General features: G+C 40.9%; 1 protein-coding gene across 14 annotated transcripts in view; it reads right to left on the reverse strand.

Moving 5' to 3' along the window:
- NIN (ninein) overlaps positions 1 to 21,877 on the reverse strand; it is a 93,373-nt gene that overhangs the window by 26,417 nt on the left and 45,079 nt on the right. For 10 of the 14 annotated variants that reach the window (XM_032481992.1, XM_032481994.1, XM_032481993.1 and 7 more), the window contains 14 exons: positions 21,283 to 21,473; positions 17,114 to 17,260; positions 16,190 to 16,357; positions 15,557 to 15,693; positions 15,098 to 15,238; positions 14,689 to 14,863; positions 11,692 to 11,802; positions 11,220 to 11,309; positions 9,050 to 9,188; positions 7,116 to 7,237; positions 5,503 to 6,008; positions 2,448 to 4,592; positions 1,012 to 1,137; positions 831 to 900 (listed from right to left, as the gene is read on the reverse strand). In XM_032481992.1, the coding sequence (XP_032337883.1) occupies positions 831 to 900; positions 1,012 to 1,137; positions 2,448 to 4,592; positions 5,503 to 6,008; positions 7,116 to 7,237; positions 9,050 to 9,188; positions 11,220 to 11,309; positions 11,692 to 11,802; positions 14,689 to 14,863; positions 15,098 to 15,238; positions 15,557 to 15,693; positions 16,190 to 16,357; positions 17,114 to 17,260; positions 21,283 to 21,473 (4,268 nt within the window). Of the gene's footprint in view, positions 1 to 830; positions 901 to 1,011; positions 1,138 to 2,447; positions 4,593 to 5,502; positions 6,009 to 7,115; positions 7,238 to 9,049; positions 9,189 to 11,219; positions 11,310 to 11,691; positions 11,803 to 14,688; positions 14,864 to 15,097; positions 15,239 to 15,556; positions 15,694 to 16,189; positions 16,358 to 17,113; positions 17,261 to 18,483; positions 18,735 to 21,282; positions 21,474 to 21,877 lie in introns of those variants that run through there. The other 4 variants (XM_032482004.1, XM_032482003.1, XM_032482005.1 and 1 more) reach the window with 2 other exon arrangements.

Here is a 21,877-nt window from a genome sequence, read left to right on the forward strand (position 1 = left end):
GCAATGTCTGAGTACATCCATTTCCTCACTCTCTAGTACTAGATGGATAAATCTAATTTTTGCCAATCTGATAGGTGAAAAAAAGAAACTCATTTAACTTGCCCTTCCCTAATTACTAGTGAGGCTAACTAACCATCTTTTTATGTATTCTCTTCTATTTTTCTGTGACTTGACCATTCATATCAATTACCCATTTTTCAACAGAGTTTTGCCATTTGTAAGAGTACAAAATATGTTTTGGATGTTAACATCTTGTCTATTTCAAGTGCTGAAAATACTCTTTTCCCAGGATGCCCTTGTCTTTTGACTGTTTCAGACAGATTCTCTAATGGCCTTCCCCCGCACAACTGCATATTGTGAGATTATGCAAATTGGGCATTGAATGGCACAAGCTATCTAAATAAGTCATAAACCTGTGAAAATATATACCAATTAACCAGTGTTCTACATCTATAAAATTATGTTCTTAACTTTGTGCTTTCAATCATGGTGAGGAACGAGGAAGGAGCAAACATTAATCAAAACCACAGGAAGGACAGAGCTAGTATTTGGTTTTAGAGGTAACATTTCTCTACTCCCACCAATTATAAAGCTTGTTTTAAGCATTCAGAGTCTAAAAATAATATATGCATTATTATATTCACAAAAACCAGAAATATAGTTTAGAATTAGCTTGAGGTGAGTTTCTATTTGAAACTCAGATGGTAAGATTTACAAACTTACCATTATTAGCTACATCTCCAGTAGTATGTGCTATAAATTTATACATTTCAAATAAAAAAAGAGAAAATTTTAGAATCAGGAAAAGTTGGGAAATATTCTCTTCTTACCTGTTTCTTTAAATTTTCAACCATCTTCTGAACTGCAGCTTTTTCCTGTTTTACAGTTTCTATTTTTTGCCTAAACAGAGAATGAAAATGTAACTTAAGAGTTAGGCTTTAAAAGTTGAAGTAAAATAGTTTTATAGTCCTTGCAAAAATGCCTTAAGAACATTTAAAGTATACGTCTTACCACATTTCTTCCTGAGATCCACTTAATTTCCCTAATTTCAGGTTTGAAATGCTATCTTCTTCATTTAAAGTAGTAATTTCATTTCTCAAAATAGAATTTTCCTCTTGAAGCTTCTCAGATTCATATCTGAAGTACAGAGATTAAAAAAAAAAAGTTAGACACGGCAGTCATCTGGCATCTTTGGAAAATACTTTCTAGTAACTTCCAATTAAACAAGCATTCCATGCCAGTTAAAATGAAAAATCTAAATTAGTAGTCTCTTGGTACTTGGAAATCAAGCTATGACATATTGACTCATTTCTTTTGGGAAGTGAGAAATTCACTAAAAGACATTAGGTAGGTGTGGCTTAAACACTGGAGTATGGAGACAGAAATGGAGACTCAATGCCCAGCCTGGCTGCCTTTCCCCGAGGCAAGCATACGGCTTTGAGCAAATAACTTCATTTATTTCAGTCTCAAGTCCTGTCTACTCCTAAAAGACAAAAGCCATTTTACTAAGCTGCATTAGCTTTAGTTTTAAGCCCCAGGGTACCTAAAGAAAGAAAATTCACTACATAAATGAAGGGGCCACAGTGACGTGTACACTAATGTCTACTTTGTGATTTTTTTTCCACCTCATTATGATTTTTAGAACTAAAAAGGGTCTGAATAAGAGGAAAAACTTCACCCAGAATTTTTTGGGTTTTTTTTTTTCACACCATTAAGATATTTCAGACATGATGTAATATTTTACAAGTTTTTTTTTAACTGAAATTTGTTAAAATACTATTGCAATCATATATTATAAATCAAGTGAGCAGTGGTTCAAATTAGTTTCATTTTTGTCTTTGTTCTTTAAGCACATTTGTTAGAATCTGATAGCTCTTCAATAAAATTACATGTCCTAAGATAAATTTCCATTATTTACAGAATGTCAGCATGTACTTCAAGTGATGTAAGTAAAAAACTAAACGCCACAAAACACAACATTTTTCCTATATTAGTATAAGAGAGTTCTTATCTATCAAATGAGTTAATAATACACAAAAGGCATTCATTCTTATGTAACTGGTTTTATCGAAATGAGGAAAATAACCAACATTTAGCCAAAAAAACCCCAAAAAACAAAAAACCACCTATCCATCCAAATGAAGTGCCAGAAAAGAGTTAAAGACTTGACACACATTGACGGTGCACACGGTTAAACAACAAACACTCTCCATTATGAACTTTCACACCCCAAATGAATGACATTTATTTCCTAGAGAGGAAGGGAATGCCTCCTAGGCAGGGTTATTCTATTTGTTAATATGACACAGAAGCAGGAGGAAGTCTAAAGTACTGCTCTCTTCTCGAAGACTACCAGGTTAGTGTCTCTAGGCACAGCAAGCAGTGGAAGTTAGATTTGGTGAGGTGCTCTGTGGGATTCCGTGAGGTTTAGAAGGTACATACATTACCTCAGAAGCTCAACTTTTTGCTGCATCTCACTGCACGTGATTTGCAGGTCATGCATCATTGCCTTCAGCTCTTCCTCCTTTTCTCCTTGAGAAGGCATGTCTTTTTGCTTAACTAAAGTAGTGACTCTTTCCCTCAACTTTCTAGTCAGCTCCTGCAGCTTTTTTTTCTCCAGTTCTAACTCTGCAATTGTGGCCTGGCGCTGAAAATATTCGTCTTGAAGGCCTAAGAGAGCAGCATTTTCCTCGAGGATAACTTGGTCCTCTACTACAGGCTTTTCTCGATGTGTCCGGAGTGTTCCATGGAGCCAGGCAATTTTGTGTGCTTTTACTTTTTCTAGGAGCTGTGTATTCTCCTGCTCAACGTACTGGTTTTCTTGATAACGTTCTTCTATAATACGATGTACTTTCATAACCTTCGGTGCGTGCTCTCCCAGTGTCCTATTTAGCTCAAGCACCTGCTCATCAGGTTCGATGTCCAGGTTATCTAAATGGGCTTCCCATAAGGAGAAGCAATCACACTGCAGCACTGCTCTTTCTTGCAGTTTCTCAATCTTGCCTTGAAGTTTCAGAACCAGAATATGCAGTTCCTCGTTTTCTCTTTTGACTTCATTGTAACTCTTTTCCAGGCTAAGGAATGTTTCAGTCACTTCTTCAACCTTCTTTAACTCATCCTGTAATCGGAACATTTCTGAAGTGAGTTCCTGGTTATTTTCTAGAGCCTCATCATAGCGTGTCTCCATCACTCTCAGCTCTTCCTGAAGAGACTCATTTTCTCTACTAGCATCTTCATACAACAGTTTATACTTGGGAGAAGCTTCAGGGATTCTCTCAAGCACCTTTAATTTCTTCTTTAGCACAGAAACATCAAAAAGTAGGTCCTGCTTCTTTTCGGAAGCTCGCTCACAATCTGCACGTAAGATCATTAGTTGTTCCTGAAGCTGGCCAATCTGATTCTTCAGGTCCCAGGTCTCAGTCCTGGTCTCCTCACTATTTTCAAGCTCAGAAAAACTCTCTATTGATGCTTCAGACTCCTCTATTCTGACCTCTTGTTTCTGACCAGAGCTCGTCCCTGTACTTTCCAGATCCCGGACCTCATCACCTTGCAGGTCACTTAGGACACTCTGCATGGTTCCACTTTCTACTTGCTTCATTCGGTTTTGCAGTAGAAATGGTTCTGTTTGTTCCACAGAATTTCCCAAAAATCCAGTAGTTGGCTCATCTACACAAGAAGCCATTACTGACTCTGGCTCTAATTTTTGCAGCCTCTGTTGCAACCTAGAAATTTCAGTAGCCATTTTCACATTTTCTTTCACTGCTCGTTCATGAGCTCTCTGCAGGCTTAAGAGGACATCTCCATTCTCCTCCAACAGCTGCTCTCCTTGCTGGAGCAGGGACAGGGCTCCACTTCCTGCCGCCTCCACCCCTCCCATTGCCTGGCAGCCATTCTGAAGCCTGGAGGGAGGAGATGCCACCTGCTGCATTTCTTTAATTTTATTCTGGAGCCTGGAGATTTCTGTGCTCATCTCGGCCCTCTCTCGATCAGCTTTCTCACAGGTCGCTTTGTGGACACTCTCCATGGCCAGAAGCTTGGACATCATTTCTTGCCTCTCCTGGTCACGCTCCATTTCTAGCCTTTCAAGCCTTTGGCTGACCAGCTGCTCCGAGGCGCCTGCCTGGCACAGGACCTGCTCCCGGACCTTCAGCTCTCTTTCATGACTGCTCTTCAGCTCAAGTATCTGGTTGGACAGTAGGCTTTGCTGACTTTCAGACACATTTCTTAGATCTTCCAGATCTCTGAGTAGCTGCTCTCTCTCAACAACCATGCTATTCAGATGTTCTTTGTATGTTTTCTCCAGCATCTCTCTCTCTTGGGTCAGGACCAGAGAAGCTTCTTTCTCTCTTTGGAGAGTGTCCTTAAGCCGCTCCTGGGCTTCTGCACACTCCTGGGTGAGCTCGTCCTTCTCAAACTCCCACTGGGACCTCTCCTCGCGTTGCTGTTCCAGGAGCTCCTTCAGCTCTTGGCGGTAATGCCCCTCCAGACTTCGCAGAGCATTTTCACAACTCTCAGTGACTTTCTGACAGTCAGCCTGAAACTGGGCTTCTATCTGAGAGGTTCTTCTATTACACTCAGTTTCCAATTTTTCCCTAAATGTGGTCAACATACAGCATTACTGAAACTGCCATCAACTCTGGAAGCAAACAAAAAACATTTTCCCACGCATAGATGCAGCAGCCAAGCAAATAATTTAGACATTTTCTAAAAAATGATCTTCATTTATTCCTATGTGATTCACTTATACTGAGAAGGGATCTCATCTGTGAGAGCCAACACTGGCAGTCATAATCAATTTAAAAGACTTACTTACCTCTCTGCATTTAAGAAGGAAAATTTAGAAACCAAGTTCTTTGGCATAATCCCAGATGTATTTGTTTATGGATCTGTAGCCAAAAACTTAGACTGATACTTCACAAATGTTCAAGTGCGTATTAACCTAAACCCTAACTTGGGAAATACATAAAATTCTTTCATTTTAATTAAGTATCCATTGGTGGATAGTAGTCATATAAACCACACATATTAACAAATTTATTATGTTTTGCTTTTTATTTAATAAAGTAGCACTAAGTTAATCAAAGTACGAAGCACCAAAGCCCTCAAAAGTATCTCAGATTTCATGCGAGGAAAGTAAGCACAAAATGGTGTTTAATAACTCTGAGGAAATGTAATTTTGCCTAGAATCTAGCTTATAAATGACCTTTCTCAGAAAACAACAGGACTGAACTAGGAAGAAACCACATTTGCGATAATCTTGTCCTCATCTGGAACTGTAAAAGGTACACATCTGACACAAAAAAATACTTTCCTCTTAAAGAAAAAAAGTTTCAATAACCCCAAAGTAGGTTTATTAAATAATGGCAAAATAAGTTGAAAAACTAAAAAAGAACCCATGGGCTGTTATGTCTTCTGATTTTTCATAATTGCCTCAATTGACTAGACTTCTGGTGCCCCTGAGGAATAGTGCCCCAGGTTGCTCCATTTCCCCCATTTTCTTACCTTCCCTCTCGGAGCTCCCTTTGGTGTTTTTCCAAGAGCTCTTTTTGCAATTCCTCTTTCTCAAGAGTGTGCTTCTCCACCAGGCTTTTGAGCTGCTCCTGGTGAAACTGTTCTAGTTCCTGAGTCAAGCCTCTCACCTTCTCCTCTGTCCAGGCTCCACTTTGAATGAATTTTTCCCTCTCTCCGTTAAAGCTTTCCTCCACCCGTGCCAGCCTAGCCTTGAGCTCCATCTCATGCTCCAGCCTCAGCTCCTCCTGCAGGTGAGCCTTTTCCTCATCCCACTTCATTTGAAGTTGTTTCTTCTCCTCCTCAAGTGTGCAGGCAGCCGTATGTTGTGCCTCCTTGAGCACCACTGCCTGGCCCTGAAGTTCTGCGATTTCATTTTTAAGGTCACTTATTTGTTTTTCCAAGGTGCGCACTTCATTCTCATACTTTTGCTTCATGTTCTCCCGCTCCTTTTCACAGGCAACCTTGGTTTCATCTAGCTGCTTTTCATAGTGGTGCACCTGAAGCCCGAAAGTGAAATAACCAGAGTGTTACTCAACTCAACGCCATGGAAATGCGACAGGGCAGTAAGTTCTTTTTTCCTACAAGACATTCCTCAGTTTCCTCATTTTGTCTTAAAGTAACAACTCGAAATCATGTTAAATATTTTTAAGTCAGGCATGGTTTGCATTCCTTTTTAACTTGGTCGCATTTCTAGTTTCTGAACAGCTCTATTAAAACCGACTAAGCCTTCACATAGATATCATTTGTCTTCACAGGCATCCTTTCCAATTGCACACTTAGTGTCTTAACATGCTCAATTTAATTCAAATATCTCTTTAATGCCTATCAGGCCCTGTGGGGACACAAAGTTGGGTAAGACAAGCCCCTGTCATCAAGAAAAACCCACTCCAGATATGGTTATGACAAATACAAAAAAAGTATACTACAAGTCAGAATAAAACATATTAAAAGTATAGGGAAAACAGCTACAATGTAACCCAGGGACTTAAAGGAGGGGGGAAAAATCACATTTGGTTGGGAGAATCCAGGAATGCAAGAGGTAGCATTCGATATAAATTCTGAAGGGTAGGTAGACTTTTAAGAGGTAGAAGGAGATAATAACAACACATGTCACAGCATGAGCAGAAGGACAGTTTGATGGAGAACAGCAGACTACCTGGTTTGGCTGGAGGATAAGGTAACTCAGAGGACTGTGGGGAAAAAAAGAAGACTAGATATACAAGCTGAAGTGACATGGTGAAGGTTTTTGGAGACCAAGATTCAAAACTTGTACCTAATTGAGGTGGTAATGCTATATCAAAGGGCTTTTAAAATTTTTTATTGAGATGTTTTTTAATGAGTTGGGAATAATGTAATGACCTGCAAGTTCCATGGTTGCTAGGGCTGAAGATACTACATTTTTAAGAAACTCTCTCCTATGAAGAAAAGGCCTCACCCTTGGCCTATGAAACTGTCCTGAGGAGGTGAGTTCTGGCAGCCATCAAGACACAAGAGGAAGTGTAGACAGTGCTGCTCTTTGAAAAAAAAGAATTGAGAATGTTCTACATGCAAAGCCTGTCAGAGCTCAAAGACATTAGGGAGCAGGACTGATGAGAAGGACTTACTTCATCCTCAAGCTCCAGTCTGAGGCGACACAAGTCCCTGTGATGCTGCTCTTTTATCTGTTCAATGGCCAGCTCCGCCTCGAGGCTCATGTTCAGTGGATTGCATTCTTCAGAACCAAGCCCTGAAAACACATAGGATCTGTTGACCCTGCAGCAGGCTCTTTCAGTAACACAACTGGCATCTGAGGAAGGACATCCAGTTTAATTAAGGGATGATTTTTAGCCTAAATTGCTACAGATGGGATCTACTAGGAAACAACAGAAGCCAAGAGACATCTCCTGTTTTCAAGCATTAGGGAAGAACAAGAAAAAAATGAAGGTGAATAGATTCTTTCATGTACAGACAGTGTAATAAACCTTAATGGAATCTGACAGAACAGTGGAAATTGCTGCTTAAACGTGACCTCCTCCTAATGAAAATGCTGCAGAGTGAGGTAGTTCGCTCAAACCAACCAGCCATCCAGCAAATACTGAATGACAAATTAGCCGAGGAACAACGTGGCAGGAGAATGAATGGCCAGCATACTTGCTAAACACCTTGAGGTGTTAACTTCAAGGGTCAAGATATCCAAACCACCACTCCACATTACAGAAGACTGAATACTGTAATATTATTTTCCTGTAGTACAGGTGAGGCCTCATCCTAAATTACCAGCTAACATTTTTAAAGAACAGGGCATAAGTTAGGAACCTGGATATAGGCAGTTTGGGTGGAAAATTCTCAAGTCATTCATATGAGTTCACTGCCCGTGATGATGACTGAGAAGGACACTGAAATGTGAAGCACAGGCTGAGGGCTGAGCTAGGCATAACCACTTTGTCTGTGTACTAACCCCATGTAGAGATCTTTCATATGGAGGTACACAGGCAGATGCCAGAAACAGCACAAGTCTAGCATCTGGAACTGACAGTCCTGCTTCGGGCTTTCTCGTCACGTATATGACATATCCTCAACTGAGAAGTGATACCTGGGGTGTAAACCACCCCAAGATGGAACAGCCTCACGTACCCATGAGAACTCCCTTGGCCATCTGTGGAAAAGCCCAGAAAAGCTTCAGAGATTTAGCATATCAGTTGGGCTCCATCCTTATACCACAGTAAGGCTACAGAGTACAGACTCAGAATCAGAGGACAGGTGTTCAGGCCTCTTCCTGTCCCCTCCCTAATCCTTTACTTATTCTAGAATAAATAAGTGAGGAGAAGAATAAACAACGCTTGTAAGAACCTGTTCTCCTGTTCCAAGTAACAGTGGGGAGAACTATTTATAACAGAAGAATTTAGTATAAACCCTTTCTGAAATTCAAACTCAGTACAGTGGAGTCCTTCCTGCAGGACAGCAGGAGGGAGGGAAAGAGCTGATAATGAATGTAGGAGGGTTCCCAAACAACCCAGCCTGCCAACCTTGCTACTCAAAATCCTCCTCAAAGGCACAGGCAACCAACATTTATTTATCTTATTTGTTGTTTTGCAGACATTTAGCACAGCCAGCAGAAGAAAATCAAACTCTGGTTTCTGGCTGGCTCACTCTCTAAAATACTGTCACACCAGTTAGACACTCTTTTAGAAAGGGAGGATTCAGTAGTAGCTCAGCCACTGAATTCTAACACTCCCAAGGCCTGGATCCTCAGATCTGTGGCCAGTTTTTCTTTTTAATGAAGCAAATATCCTTGTGGTTTGATTTTTCCATTTCTTTGTTGATGCATTTCAAAATCAGATGGAATTATTCTCATAAAGACTTGAAGGAGAAATGAAAAAAACAGACCACAAGTGAAATAGCTCAAGAAAATAGCATTCCCAGTCTCTCTCTCTTTTTTTCTTTTCTTTTTTTTTTTTTTTTTTTTGGTTGCCAATGTTTTGCAATTTTTCATTCAACCATGGTTCTAAAAACAAAAGTCAAAGGCAGAGACTGAAAAGACAGCGCCTGAATGGTTTACCCTGGTCAGGCTCGATGCAACTACTGTTAATATCAAGTTCTTCTGACAGCGAGTTCTTCAAGGGAAGTCTGAACACTTTGCCTTGCGTACGATATTCTTCTAGTTCAGACTGGAGTTCATCTACCTGGTCTTGTAATACCTGGAGTTTAAAAACCAACACAAGTCTTAGGTGTGATGTCCAAAACACAAGCGATAAAAGAAAAAAATAGATAAACTGTACATCATCAAAATTAAAAACTTTTGTGCCTCAAATGATACCATCAAGAAAGTAAAAAGACAACCTGCAGAATGAGAGAAAAGTTTTTGCAAATTTTATATCCGATAAGGTACTTGTATGTAGAATATATAAAGAACTATTACAACTCAATAACAAAAGGACAAAGAACACATTTAAATATTAAGCAACAGACATGAATAGACACTATTCCAAAGAAGATATACCAATAGGCACATAAAAAGATACTCAATGTCATTAGCCATCAGGGAAATGCAAATCAAACCCGCCACGAGATACTACATCATACCCACTAGGACGGCTAAAATAAAGAAGACATACAATTAACAACTATTGGCAAGGATGTGGAGAAAATTGGAATTCTCATACTGGAGGGAATGTAAAATGGTGGAAAACATCTTGGAAAAAACTGAGCAGTTCCTCAAAAGATTAAACATATGGTGATCATACAACCCGGCAATTCCACTCATAGGTATAAACCCAAGAGGAGTGAAAGAATATGTCCACACAAAGCCTTGCTTACAAGTATTCACAGCAGCATTATTCGTAATACTCAAAACAACCCAAATGTCCATCAGCTAACAAATGGGTAAATAAAATGCGGTACAGCTGTACAATGGAGTATTGCTCAGCAGATGAAGGAAATGAAGTACTGATACCTGCTGCAATGTGGATGAGCCTTGAGAACATTATGCTACATGAAAGAAAGCTGGCACAAAGGACCACACACTATGTAATTCCATTTATAAGCAATGTAAAGAATAGGCAAAACCAAAGGACAGCAAATAGATTATCAGTTGCCTAGGGCTGGGGGTCCCGGGAGAGATTACAGCGTGGTGGAATGGGAGTTTTCTTTCTGGGAGATGAAAATGTTCTCCAATTTATCATGGTAATGGTTGCACAATTCTGTGGATATCCTAAAAGAGATTGACTTGTACACCTTACGTGGGTGAATTATATGGTTATGAAAAGCTGTAAAAAAAAAAAAAAAAGCAAGTGGATGAATTTGGGGGATTTTGGAGGTAGAGCTGACAGATTTTTACCGATGAAATAATTAAAGGCATATAAGAAAACACCTCTGCTCGATTAGAGCCAAGAACCAAAACTTATTTCTAAGAGTGGCATAAATGTTTCATTTCTTTTCTCAAAATGTGCATGTCTATTTCCTGAGAAGGCAGGCTCTGAGCAACCTCATAGGGAGGCGGTTGCTTCCCTCAGTTTTGCACAAGTGCAATGTTCATCTCCAGCAGTCAGAACTCAATTATGCTTACCTTGTTAAAATAGACAAGTGTTTGCGGTTTAAGAAAAAAAAAAAAAAAAAAACAAAGTTCCTGAGCTTAGAAGAGTTATTTTTTTAAAAAATCAAAGATTCCTGTTATTTTTAAGGATGCTTTTATGTCTTCTGGTAGGAATTTATAATGAGTTACTACTTAAAGACTTGACTGGTTTCTACTCTTTTTGCATTTTATAAATAAAGTAAGGAATGTATTCAGGAAAAAAACCCATAAGACAAAAGCAAATTATATCAGATTAGGTCTGCATTGTTTGCTCAGGAAAGGCTAGCCCATCATCATGACCACATTTTCCTTCTCTTGGAATAAAACTTTATTTTCCTCTAATTACTAGCAGTTTCTGACCCAGGTAAAGCAGACTCAAGTGCACTCTGCATGATATTTCAGGGTCCTAGGTAATAATATTAATAGCTAGAACTTGGGTTAAGTGTTTTTTATGTCCCAGGCTCTGTTCTAAGGACTCTACTATATTTACTCATTGACTCTCCACAACAACCCTACTCGGTGGGAACTCTTACTCTTGCCGGGAATTGAGACACCTACAGATTAGGTGATGTGCTCAGGGTCACGCACACAGTAAATGGTGAAGAAGCATTTGAACCCAGGAACCCCTCCACTGACTGAGTTCTCGTCAGGCACTCACCCTGCACTGCTGCTCATATTCGTTTCTCATCTGTGTCAGCCTTTCTTCTTGCAAAAAGAATTCAGCACTGCTGGGGTCAAGGTCACCAAACTAGAAGAGGAAAAGAGCAGAGTCGTCATTTTTCCCAAGTGTCCTTCTTTGACCTGTAACATACCAAAGGCCCCAGTTTCTGGTGTTCAACCAGTCTCCTGAGTATGAAAGGAATGTGACATTTAAGCAGAAACACCACCAGCTGGATGATGGGAGAACATTCTAGAGTGATGTACTCAACTAAAGCAGAGATTGCCTCTCAGCGCCATGCAGTGTTTCCCTCATAACCAACCTACTAAATGACGGCTGCAGAAGCGACAGCTTCCCTCAGTCACATAAATAACTCTGTAATAGAAGTTTTCTTGGTGGCCTTGCTTCCGCTTTTTTAAGTAAACTACACTTTCGGGCTACATATCAGGAAATCAAATTTAAACAGATTTACCTTTTCTGCCAAAACGTTTTCCAAATTTCGCTGAAGTTTGTTTGTCAGAGTCTCATACTCTGCCAACTTCTCAGCATTTTCCAGAAGCTCATTTTCTAGACGACTGTTTTCCTGAAGAAATTTGGGGAAATTAAGTGGGCACAATTAAAAAATAATCAAACTGTTGTACCACTGTATGTCATACATAAATCAGTGTTCTAGATTGAGATAATGTGTTCATCTTGAAAGTTTTAGTAGATTAGAGCAGACAAAAGCAAATATTAAAAAACTGATATTTATCTTATGACATTAAAGTTTTCCTTCTTTTTTTCTGATACTATAGAATCATACTGTCCAACAGTAGCCACCAGCAGTCACATGTAGATACTGAACACTTGAAATATATATAATACAAACTGAGATGTGCTGTAAGTCTAAAATACTCATCAGAATTTGAATAGTACAAAAATGTAAGATAGCTCAATAATAATTTTTGTATATTAATCACATGGCAAAATGATAATGTTTTGGTGGGAGGATATAGCTCAGTGGTAGAATGTGTGCTTAGCATGCATGAGGTCCTGGGTTCAATCCCCAGTACCTCCATTTAAATAAATAAATAAACAAACATGCCTAATTACTTCCCCCTCCCAATTTTTTTTAATGATAATGTTTTGGAGATATTAAATAAAATGATTTAAAATTAAATTCATCTGTTTCTTTTTACTTTTTAATGTGGCTATTTGAAAATTTGAGATTACGTACATGCCTTGCATTATATTTCTATTCAATAGCACTATAGTAAAAAGTTTAAAGACATGAAGAACATTCTCAATAGATGGTCAAATGAAAGAAAACTGGTTGCAGAATACCTTGTTCATCTGACAGCAGAAGAGAGTTCAAAAAGTATAAAACAGAATAGCTTTCACAATTTTCATTTAGTGGTTTATATGGTTTATAATTAATTTACAATTTTATTTTGGTTTTAAGATGTAAAAGCTACACATACAGGTTTTTATAATTTGTATGTTTAAATTATAATAAAATAACACCAACTGAAGTCCACAAAATGTGTTTTTCTACGTATACAAAATACTTTTTAGATATCTGCCCACATTTGTTAAAAATATAAAACCACACGGATGTGCCATTTGACATATTTTCTATTCCAGTGCTAAAGGCTGATTGGAAGAACATTATTTTCAAAGTACATTTTGCCAAAAGAACATAGAGCCAGTATATTTTTAATACATTCCTGTTCACACCCTCACACAGTAACATGGAGTGAAAAAGAATGTGCTTGAAGCGTTTTTTAAAAATACTACCTTCCCCCAAAATGCCAGTTCGACAGCTCTGATCTTTTAAAGTATGTCTAAATTGAGATGCTAAAACAGTCATGAGCAGTCTCCGTGTATCGGGCCTGTGTTGGTGCTTTGGAAGCTGACGGATCAGATTCTGTTGCTGACCACAGGGAACACACAGTTGGGACCATGGGAGGGAGACAGACACAGATACAGTGATCTATGATGTAATAGAAAATGTGCTGTCTTCAGGCAAGAAAAATGTAAGTGTAATGGGAACGAAAACATAATTTGGCCTGCAGAGTGGAGAACGCAGTGAAGGAGCATAAAACCCACTGAGGAACTGAGAGAGCTGACAGCAGGTGCAGCAGGACTGGGGGCATGGCGCTGGGGGTCGCTGCCAGCAGGGCCTGAGGTCAGAAAGGTATGAGGACCAGCCCCCCTCTCAGGGCCCTTCGGTGCTGCCATGTTGCACTTTTACAAAAAGCGTGACTGTCAGTGTTCTCTAGTAAGGTAAGTCTGGTGGCCAGAGGGAGGTTGGACAGATGGAAGAAAGTGTGCACAAAAGTCAGCTGAGAAATCGTGATGAATTCCAAACCTATTAGAGGCTATGGAAACGGAGAGACGGGATAAATCTGAGAAGCACTTCAGGTCATCACAGGCCCCAGAAACTGATCACTGAGGATGACCGAGGACTTTAGCTTCTGTGAATTACAGCACAGGGTGGTGATGTAGATTAGGGAGAAAATTCAGGAGAGGAAGCAGTTTAATGGTTCGGGAGTAAGAATTAGCCAAGTTTGTGATGTGTGGAGTTTCAGGAACCTTTTATAATCTCAGCAGGAGTGAATATTCTCTACGTACTGATTACCTTCCAGACACTGTGTAAGTAGCATCTCACTTAATCTCCCTATCAGTGCTATGGGTATTATGATGGTGCCTATTCTGTACATCAGGAAACAGGTTTGATCAAGGTTTTCCAGTAAACAGTGGTATCCAGACTGGAACCAGGCAGTCCTGAGTCCAAACCAGCCTCAACCCCTCTCTTCAGATGACACTGCACCATCTGGTGTCTCAGAGTCCCGTAAGGAGAAGGATTACTTCCTTTACTGAGGCACAGGAAAGGAGAGGAGGATGTACAAGGGAAAAGGTACATTTAGAAGCAGAGAAACAAAGCTGATGGCCTCTGCGTGGCAGGAAATAAAGCCATCTGCTAAGAATGAGGAGGGGAGAGGGCAGGGAAGGGAAAGAGCATCAACCAGATGCTAAACAGCCCTCGGGACCCAGTGCAGCTTCAGGGAATAAGAACACGATACAGCACTGGCAAACCAGCCTGGACACCCTGCAATCTAGATCACACTGGGGGGGCCTACCACGTCTGGGTCATGACCCAGCTGGGCAGACCTATGGGGAATCTTTGGATGGAGCCCTGTGCAGCCCTGTCTTCTTACAGAGCCACGCTTTTCCATGTGGTTCTCCCAGCAGGGACACAGACCACAGAACCAATAGGATAGTTACCTTTGTTGTTGTTTTTTTAAAGTTGTTTTTATTAAAAACAGCTACATATGGATGTGTCTCACTTATTTTTTGGGGGGAGAGGGAAGGTAATTAGGTTTATTTATTTATTTTTAGAGGAGGTCCTGGGGACTGAATCCAGCACCTTGTGCACGCTAAGCATGCTCTCTGCCACTTGAGCTGTACCCTCCCCCCCGACAGTTACCTTTAAAGAGAGGGCAAGGCGGTCCCGGATGTAGTTCTCTTCTGTTTTTGCCTTTTCAATTTCCTGCTCAAGTTCTACACGCTGCTTGCCCACCTGTTGCAGGATCTGCTCTCTCTCCTTTCGGAGCTCATTCTTCAAGGCTGCTATTCGCTCCTTGTACTCTTCATCCAGTTTCCTGTGAGGAAGGAAGACTGAGAAGCTGCCATCAAACCCCTCAGAGGTCCCCATGTGGATCCGCCAAAAATGGAAACACAGAGTCACAGAAACGGGAGGCTCCTTGAGAAAGTGTCTAGTGAGTCCTGCTTTCCTTTAGGCTTGGCCACACCTAACTCCCCCCCCCCCCCCCCCCCCCGCCACCAGGTGCGGCCAGGCTGGTAGGAGAGGAGGGGCCTGGGCCCACCAGTCGCACCTGAGGTTGTACTCGTTCCGCCGCTCTATGGCCGCGTGGTGATCGTCCACCTCGGAGGCCATTAGAGACTTGAGCTTCTCGGCTTTGTCCAGATCTGACCGTAGCTTCTCTTTTTCTCTGACCACTTGATCAACTCGCTCTCTAGAGTCAGAAATAAACTAAGTCTGAGGGAAGCTGTTTCTAAGCAACAAGCAGACCCAAAAAAGCTCTCATCTGGCTTGCTTCAGTACAAAACAAAACCAAGACAACCCAAACCCTTCCAAACCACAAAGACATTCCATGGCCCTCTTCAGAAGCCTCCATGCAAATCTCAGCTCTACCTCATTTTCACAGAAGTGAGATAACAGGAGATTAGCCATATTTGTGCACAGAATGGGAGAGTGTATGTCACAGAATGTGACTGACTCGCTGGACAAGCAGGAAAGGGAATGGAGCAGGTGAACCTTCTGCGCCACTCACAGCAGATGCCGGATCTCAGCCTTAAAGCTGGCCAGAGCCGCCTGGTGAATGCTGTTCTTCGTCACCAAAAGCTCATTTTCAAGAGCCAGCGTCAATTCTGTCAAATTGACATTTCCATCAAGGCTGAAATCCAAGGCCTAGAAATCAGAACAAGTTCAACAGTCACAAGTTCTATCCTCTGAAAGCAGACATTGTCAAAGTTATACAGACTCAGAGAGCTGACTTAATAGTCTAGAAGTTGGCTGTAATCATTTCTTGAGTGATTGCTTAGGAACAATATTCAATCCAGAGCATAACTAAGCTCTCACTAAGGAAAACATAACATGATTATTTGCACGGTTTTTTTTTAAACCTATCTGGCACTGTAAATAAACACAATGGTAAAACGCTAATCTTTATGACCAGAGATCAGTTAAGAAATCTCTTCTCAATAATTTAGGGGTTAAAAACATGGAAAGAAGTAACCAACACTCCTGTTTAAAGAGGGTAGGAGAAGTTACCTCTTCTCTCTGAAATCTTGTGACTAAAAGAATCATTAAGGAGAAATCAAATCAAATCACAGTTTCAAAAAAAACCTGGAATTTTTCAACCCTTCCCCAATTTGTCATTTTTCTCCCATTTCAGCCACCACACCTTCAGGATCTCCTGGCTGTTCTCAATGCCCTCTTCCTGCCAGATGTCAAGGATTCTCTCCACTGATGCATAGCCCATCCCATCATCCAGGCAGGAGAAGACCCGAAAGCCGATGGAGCTTGTCATCGCAGATGGGGCTGTGGTCCGTCGACCACTCTCATCGAAAGACTGGAAGAAGAAAGAGACTTGAGCGAGCTGAGGCATTCAAGATGATGTTGGTCAAGACCGAAACTGGTCAGTCCAGACCACAAGGAGCAGAAGGCATGTTTCTATAATTTATACTGGTAGAATAAAAAGTCCCGCAGCCCCTTTGATCTCCCTTTCCTAAGTGAGTCAAGAATGCAAAGCTTCCCAACAGTTGACCTGGCAGAGTTCCTTCATATGGATGAGATGTGTCTCTACTTAGCACCAGGGTTCTTCTGACCCACAGCTAACATTAAGGGCATAAGTAGTGGTCTTCCCACTCTGTAATTTATGGTCATTTCTTCAAACCCAGCTTTTCCTTCTGCAATGGTTTAGTCTTTCCTCACTACTCTTCTTTTGCTTCTCTCTTTCTCCTTAGTATTTTTCTCCAGACAGCAGGCTAATTCATTAGAAATTATTCAGGGGGGTGGGAAGGGATAAACTGAGAGTTCTAGATTTACAGATACTAATATACATAAAATAGATAAACAGCCAATTTTATACTGTATAGCACAGGGAACTATATTCAATATCTTATAGTCATCTATGGTGAAAAAGAATATGAAAACAAATATATGTATGTTCCTATATGACTGAAGCATTGTGCTGTACACTGGAAACTGACACAATATTGTAAACTGACTATATACTTCATTTAAAAAAAAAGAGGAAGAAAAAGAAATTATTTCAATGAATTTTAACTTCTACTCACAGAGAAACCACTTCCTACTTATTTTTTACCTGCATGGAGAGGTGCCTTTTCAATTGTCTATATGGGGTAGATGCTGACTGTGTAAGGGATTTTCCATTTTTGAACAAGCCATAGAAAAAATCTTCTACACTCATTGTACCATCAGGATCAAGATTATGGAAGACTTCTTCAAACATCTAGAAAAGGAAAACCATATATTTTCACTATTTCATTCAAAAAAAACACAAGGCCGGGGTGGGGAGGGTATAGCTCAAGTGTTAGAGTGCATGCTTAGCATGCATGAGGTCCTGGGTTCAATCCCCAGTACCTCCTCTAAAAATAAAAAGAAAGAAATAAACTTAATTATCCCCTCCCCACCCCCCAAAAAACCCACAAGGCCCAAAGTACACTTCCAGCCAATACAAAATGGCACCACTCTTGATCCCAGGACTCCAGAAATAAAACACATCCCTTTGTTCTCATTTCAATGCATTTATTTTCCTTTCTAATAACATGTCCTTTCCCCTCATACAAACTACATGAAAGTTCATTTTCAGCATCTTCATAATTGTATGCAATTTAGCAATTTACTGTTTTCTCTTTTGTGCATACTCTTAGAACAGGTCATCTTTCACGTTCCTACACATTATTCTTGCGAATTAAAAAAGTGCTTAAAAATATAAAGCTAGAGCTTCCCAGTGTTGTAACGACAGAAAATAGCTGGACATTCATTAAGCCATTAAATTGTGGTGACACCACATGATATTTTGCTTACACTGAATTTTGGAAATTGGTGTGTTAGCACAGCAGAAGTGGGTCTGGGCCAGACTGCAGTGATCTAAGAGTTCGGGTCTGAAACCCACGGCTTGAGGTTTAGAACATTACTTGGAACAACACGGTGTGTTTGGGGTTTTTATTTCTTTTAATGCTTTAGCACAGGAGAAATGAAGCCTGGAGAGGAAGGATTTCATGTGTGTGCAATAGAAGGGTTCCAAGAGATGTGAAGAGAATTTTGCCTGACTACTTTGTGCCCTCTGATAGTAGTCAAATAGTCCTTATCATATAACTGGGGGAGGGGAGACTAGACTACAGTCCCCTCCAGGGCTTGCCTAGGAGGTGGTTTGTTCCCTAGCTCAACAGAGGAATGGAAAAGGGAATAGAGCAGCATGAATCACAGACACCACAAAGCAGGGAGGGGCGGCAAAGACCTCTTTCATCCTCACAGATTCCTCTTTATTTCGGGGGCTAAAATTTTTCTGTAAGAACACGCCCCCAATGTACAAAACAAATCATCTTGTTAAAATGCAGGCTCTGATATAGTGAAACCTGGGGTGGAGCCTGAGATTCTGCATTTCTAACAAGCTCTCAAGTGATGCCCAATTTGCTGAGTAGCAAAGAATAGCAAAAGCAACAAACTTACTCTTGTTGCTTTAGAGCCTACAATTGGGTCCATTCTAACAAAGGCCTCTTTGTAACAAATCCTCGAATTTTCAAAATCCATTTCATAAGTCTGGACTATTGCTAGGATTCCTGTGATCTCGTAATTGTTGATTTTATCCTTCATCTAAGTGCTTGAGGCATTTCTTTATCTTGAGTGCTTTTTGTCCAATTCATATCCAATAGGAAACATCTGTCTCTATTCTTTTTACACCACTTCCTCTGGAGAGGACTCTGAAACAAGAAAACCATGCTAAAGAGTGTAAATCTTTGGAAGAAGCAGCAGTTCCTAATAGAGAGTCATATGGGGAGACAGATGGAAAGGTATTTTGGGCAAAATTCTGAGGTTACCGAGCTCCCTTAGCTTCTCTGTCTCATTCTCATCAAACAGAAGAACACTTTCTCAGAGGACCAGGCTTTCAGGACTGTCCAACCAGAAGTCACAGTAAAACCCAAGTGTGCTGACTGAAGTTAACTGGCATATTTTGGCTCTAACCTTTGCTCCACACTGGTCAGCCTTCTGACTTTGGCCAAGTCAATGCACAGCTTCCTGGCTGCCTGAACACCTATCACCTGATCCAACGTGGTGGAGCAAGAGGGTCCTGCCAGTTACTGCACAAGGGGAAGTGGGCAAGTGGTGAATAAAAGGATGTGGACTCTGAAGAGGGTAGATGGGCAGAGGCTGGGCTGGAAAGAATGAAGGTTAAATGAGCAACTGGGCGCCCCCTGCAGCCTGTGCAGGAGCCAAATCTAGAACCCTGAGGACATCCTTACTCCCCAAGACCAGCCGGATATTTAGATGGTTGATTTCCCGTGTAAGTTGGAAAATAGTGCACTGGAGTAGGGATCACAAACCCAAATACCCAGAGGGGCCAGGGAGGTGAAGTAAATAAATGAGGCAGGATGGTCTTAAGACACTGCAAAGTCGTGTCTTTTAAAGCAGTAAAAGTAAAGCAGACACCTTTTAACCGCACATATGAGTGCATGCCCTGTCCAAGGGGGCTAGCTACTTCCCACTGCCAGCAAAATGGAGCCAAATCTTATGATTTTAAGAAAAATCTCCCGTTTTTAAAAAAGTGTAGCAAAAGGTTTAGTTTTTAAACACTAGGTAGGCCAAGTAGCCTTAGGGTCATATTTGGCATCTAGGATGAGAGTGTGCCGTCCCTGCCCTACAGTTGTCATTGCTTCTAGAAAGCCGGGAACTGATTTCAGGCAAAAGATAGTGAATCCAGTTTCCCTTCCTGGTGATGGCAACAAGCAGCAGTGACTTCACTTCCTTTATCTATAAAAAGAGGGGTGACTAAATCTAAAACTGCTTTCTGTTGTACGATTCCAGGATTCCAAGTTGTATGTTGATGAGATCATCTTGAACTTGCAGCTCCGCTGTGGTCTCGAGCTAGTAATACAGAGGACTATGGTATTTCATGATTTGAGAGGGGAGGAAAAACACCAAGTAAAAGCTGCGTTCAATAAGCAATCCTTTACTCTTCGTCAGATCGGAGGGAGACAAATGTGCTGCTTCTATTCCCAGGTCTGGAAACTCCACCACAGAAGAAAATTCCACTCCCCACAAATGGCTACAGTTTATTCCAAGAATTGTCCTTAGATAAATAATCCAAGTTTGTGCAGTATTTCTTGGCAAAAACAACCCGAGGTTCTGCATACTGAACTGGTTTATAATTTAGGAGGATGAATTTAATTTTATGACTCAACAGCCACCACTGGAAAATAAATGACCACCGAGCCATTAAAAGGTAGTCAGAGGGTGTGTAATAGTCACATATATAAGGGAGAAGGGGGGGGGAGAACTTTCCTGCAAGTGAGGCTATGTAGAAGCTTTTGATAATAAATCTTTCTGGTTTACGAGAATAATACCGTTTATCCCCTGAGCAAGCAGAAAACATAGTTTCAAATATCATTATAATCAAAGATTCCCAAAGCTACAACTGTAGCCCTAACCTCTAAGTACCCCCCATCCTTATTTTCAGTTCTTTGAAAGACAGATGTTGGAATTACTTACAGGCTTACATTTCCTGGCTGTTCATTCACCCAGTCCTGCCACTCCCCTCAATTTTTCAGGAAACGTGAAGCTGAGAATTTTACCAAGCAAGAGTCTTTCGGGGGCTCCTTCAAGACTCTTCTGTTGTGTATTTTCAAAACCACCAACCTACCCTTTTCCATTTCCTCATGACCAGATGAGTGTGATGGCTCCTGGCTGGTCTCCTAATCCAGGGCTCTCTCTGCACCAGTGTATACCCCAGCTTTAGACCACCCTCAGCAAGGAAGTCTTTCCTATATATTACTTCACCTGATGAAGACACCAGAGATGATATGGAGACCTTCTCTCCAAAAAACTAAGCTTATCACCCTGGCCTTCAAAACATTACCCCAACTCAAACCTCCTAAACTCCCTGCGTAATCCTTCCTCCACACCTTTCCCACCTTTTGCTCTGTGAACACTGCATCTACAAATATACTGACATCATGGCTACACTGAGCCCGTGTCTGGTAATAATGTGGGGTAATGTGCTTAGCACAGTGAGGGGCATAGTGTGGGTTCAGTAAATGTCAGCTATTGTCAGTTTTTTCTTTTCCACAACACAACATGAGCTCCTCGGGGAAAGAATCTTCATGGCTGACTTCCCAGGAAAAAAAAAAAAAGAGAGAAAGGAGTTTCTGTAACATGCTGCAGGAAACCAAAATATGGCTGTTTCTAGCCTGTGGCCAATTTAGCTTTTACCGTGATTATTATTCCTGAATAAAAATACTATGCAAAGCTTACCTCTCCATCAACATTCTGCAAACCATACTGCTCGCAGATGGAGACTAGCTTCTTTCGGTTTAGGTGACCATCGCGGGTGATCCCCAAGTCTTCACAAACCTCCTGCAGTTTCTCTTCTATCCAGTCTTGGGGAGGGGAAGACCCACTCTGGGAGGCATTCAAATCATCTGGGTTCCAAAATCTTAACTGGCCTAAAATAAAAGCATATATTGTGTTGTCCCTAAAGGAATTGCAAAGAGAGAGAGCCTATTTGCAAAGAAAAATGTGTTTTTGAAAATAAATGCTACAGGAAAAAGACTATAAATGCTGATTTGATTTTGATTTGATTTGATCTTGAAGTTCAATGAAATGGAACCACTGGTTCTTAGTGTGCACCCAGGCCCAACAGGCACTTTTTTGCTCACCAGCAGTCATACCTGTGTAAGAACCAGCATCTCCTGTGCAGTCAGGCCAAGGTCCTAGGCTTGTTTTATTCCAAATAAAAACATGCACAGGCTTAGGTTTTGGTGTGATTGGAAGAGAAAGCTGGTTGAGAGCCACTCTAAAGAGCTTTACATGCCCCACCTCAACTACAGCTACCAGACTTTATCATCTC

Source organism: Camelus ferus, chromosome 6 (genome assembly GCF_009834535.1).
Source record: "Camelus ferus isolate YT-003-E chromosome 6, BCGSAC_Cfer_1.0, whole genome shotgun sequence".
Taxonomy (NCBI): Eukaryota; Metazoa; Chordata; class Mammalia; order Artiodactyla; family Camelidae; genus Camelus; species Camelus ferus.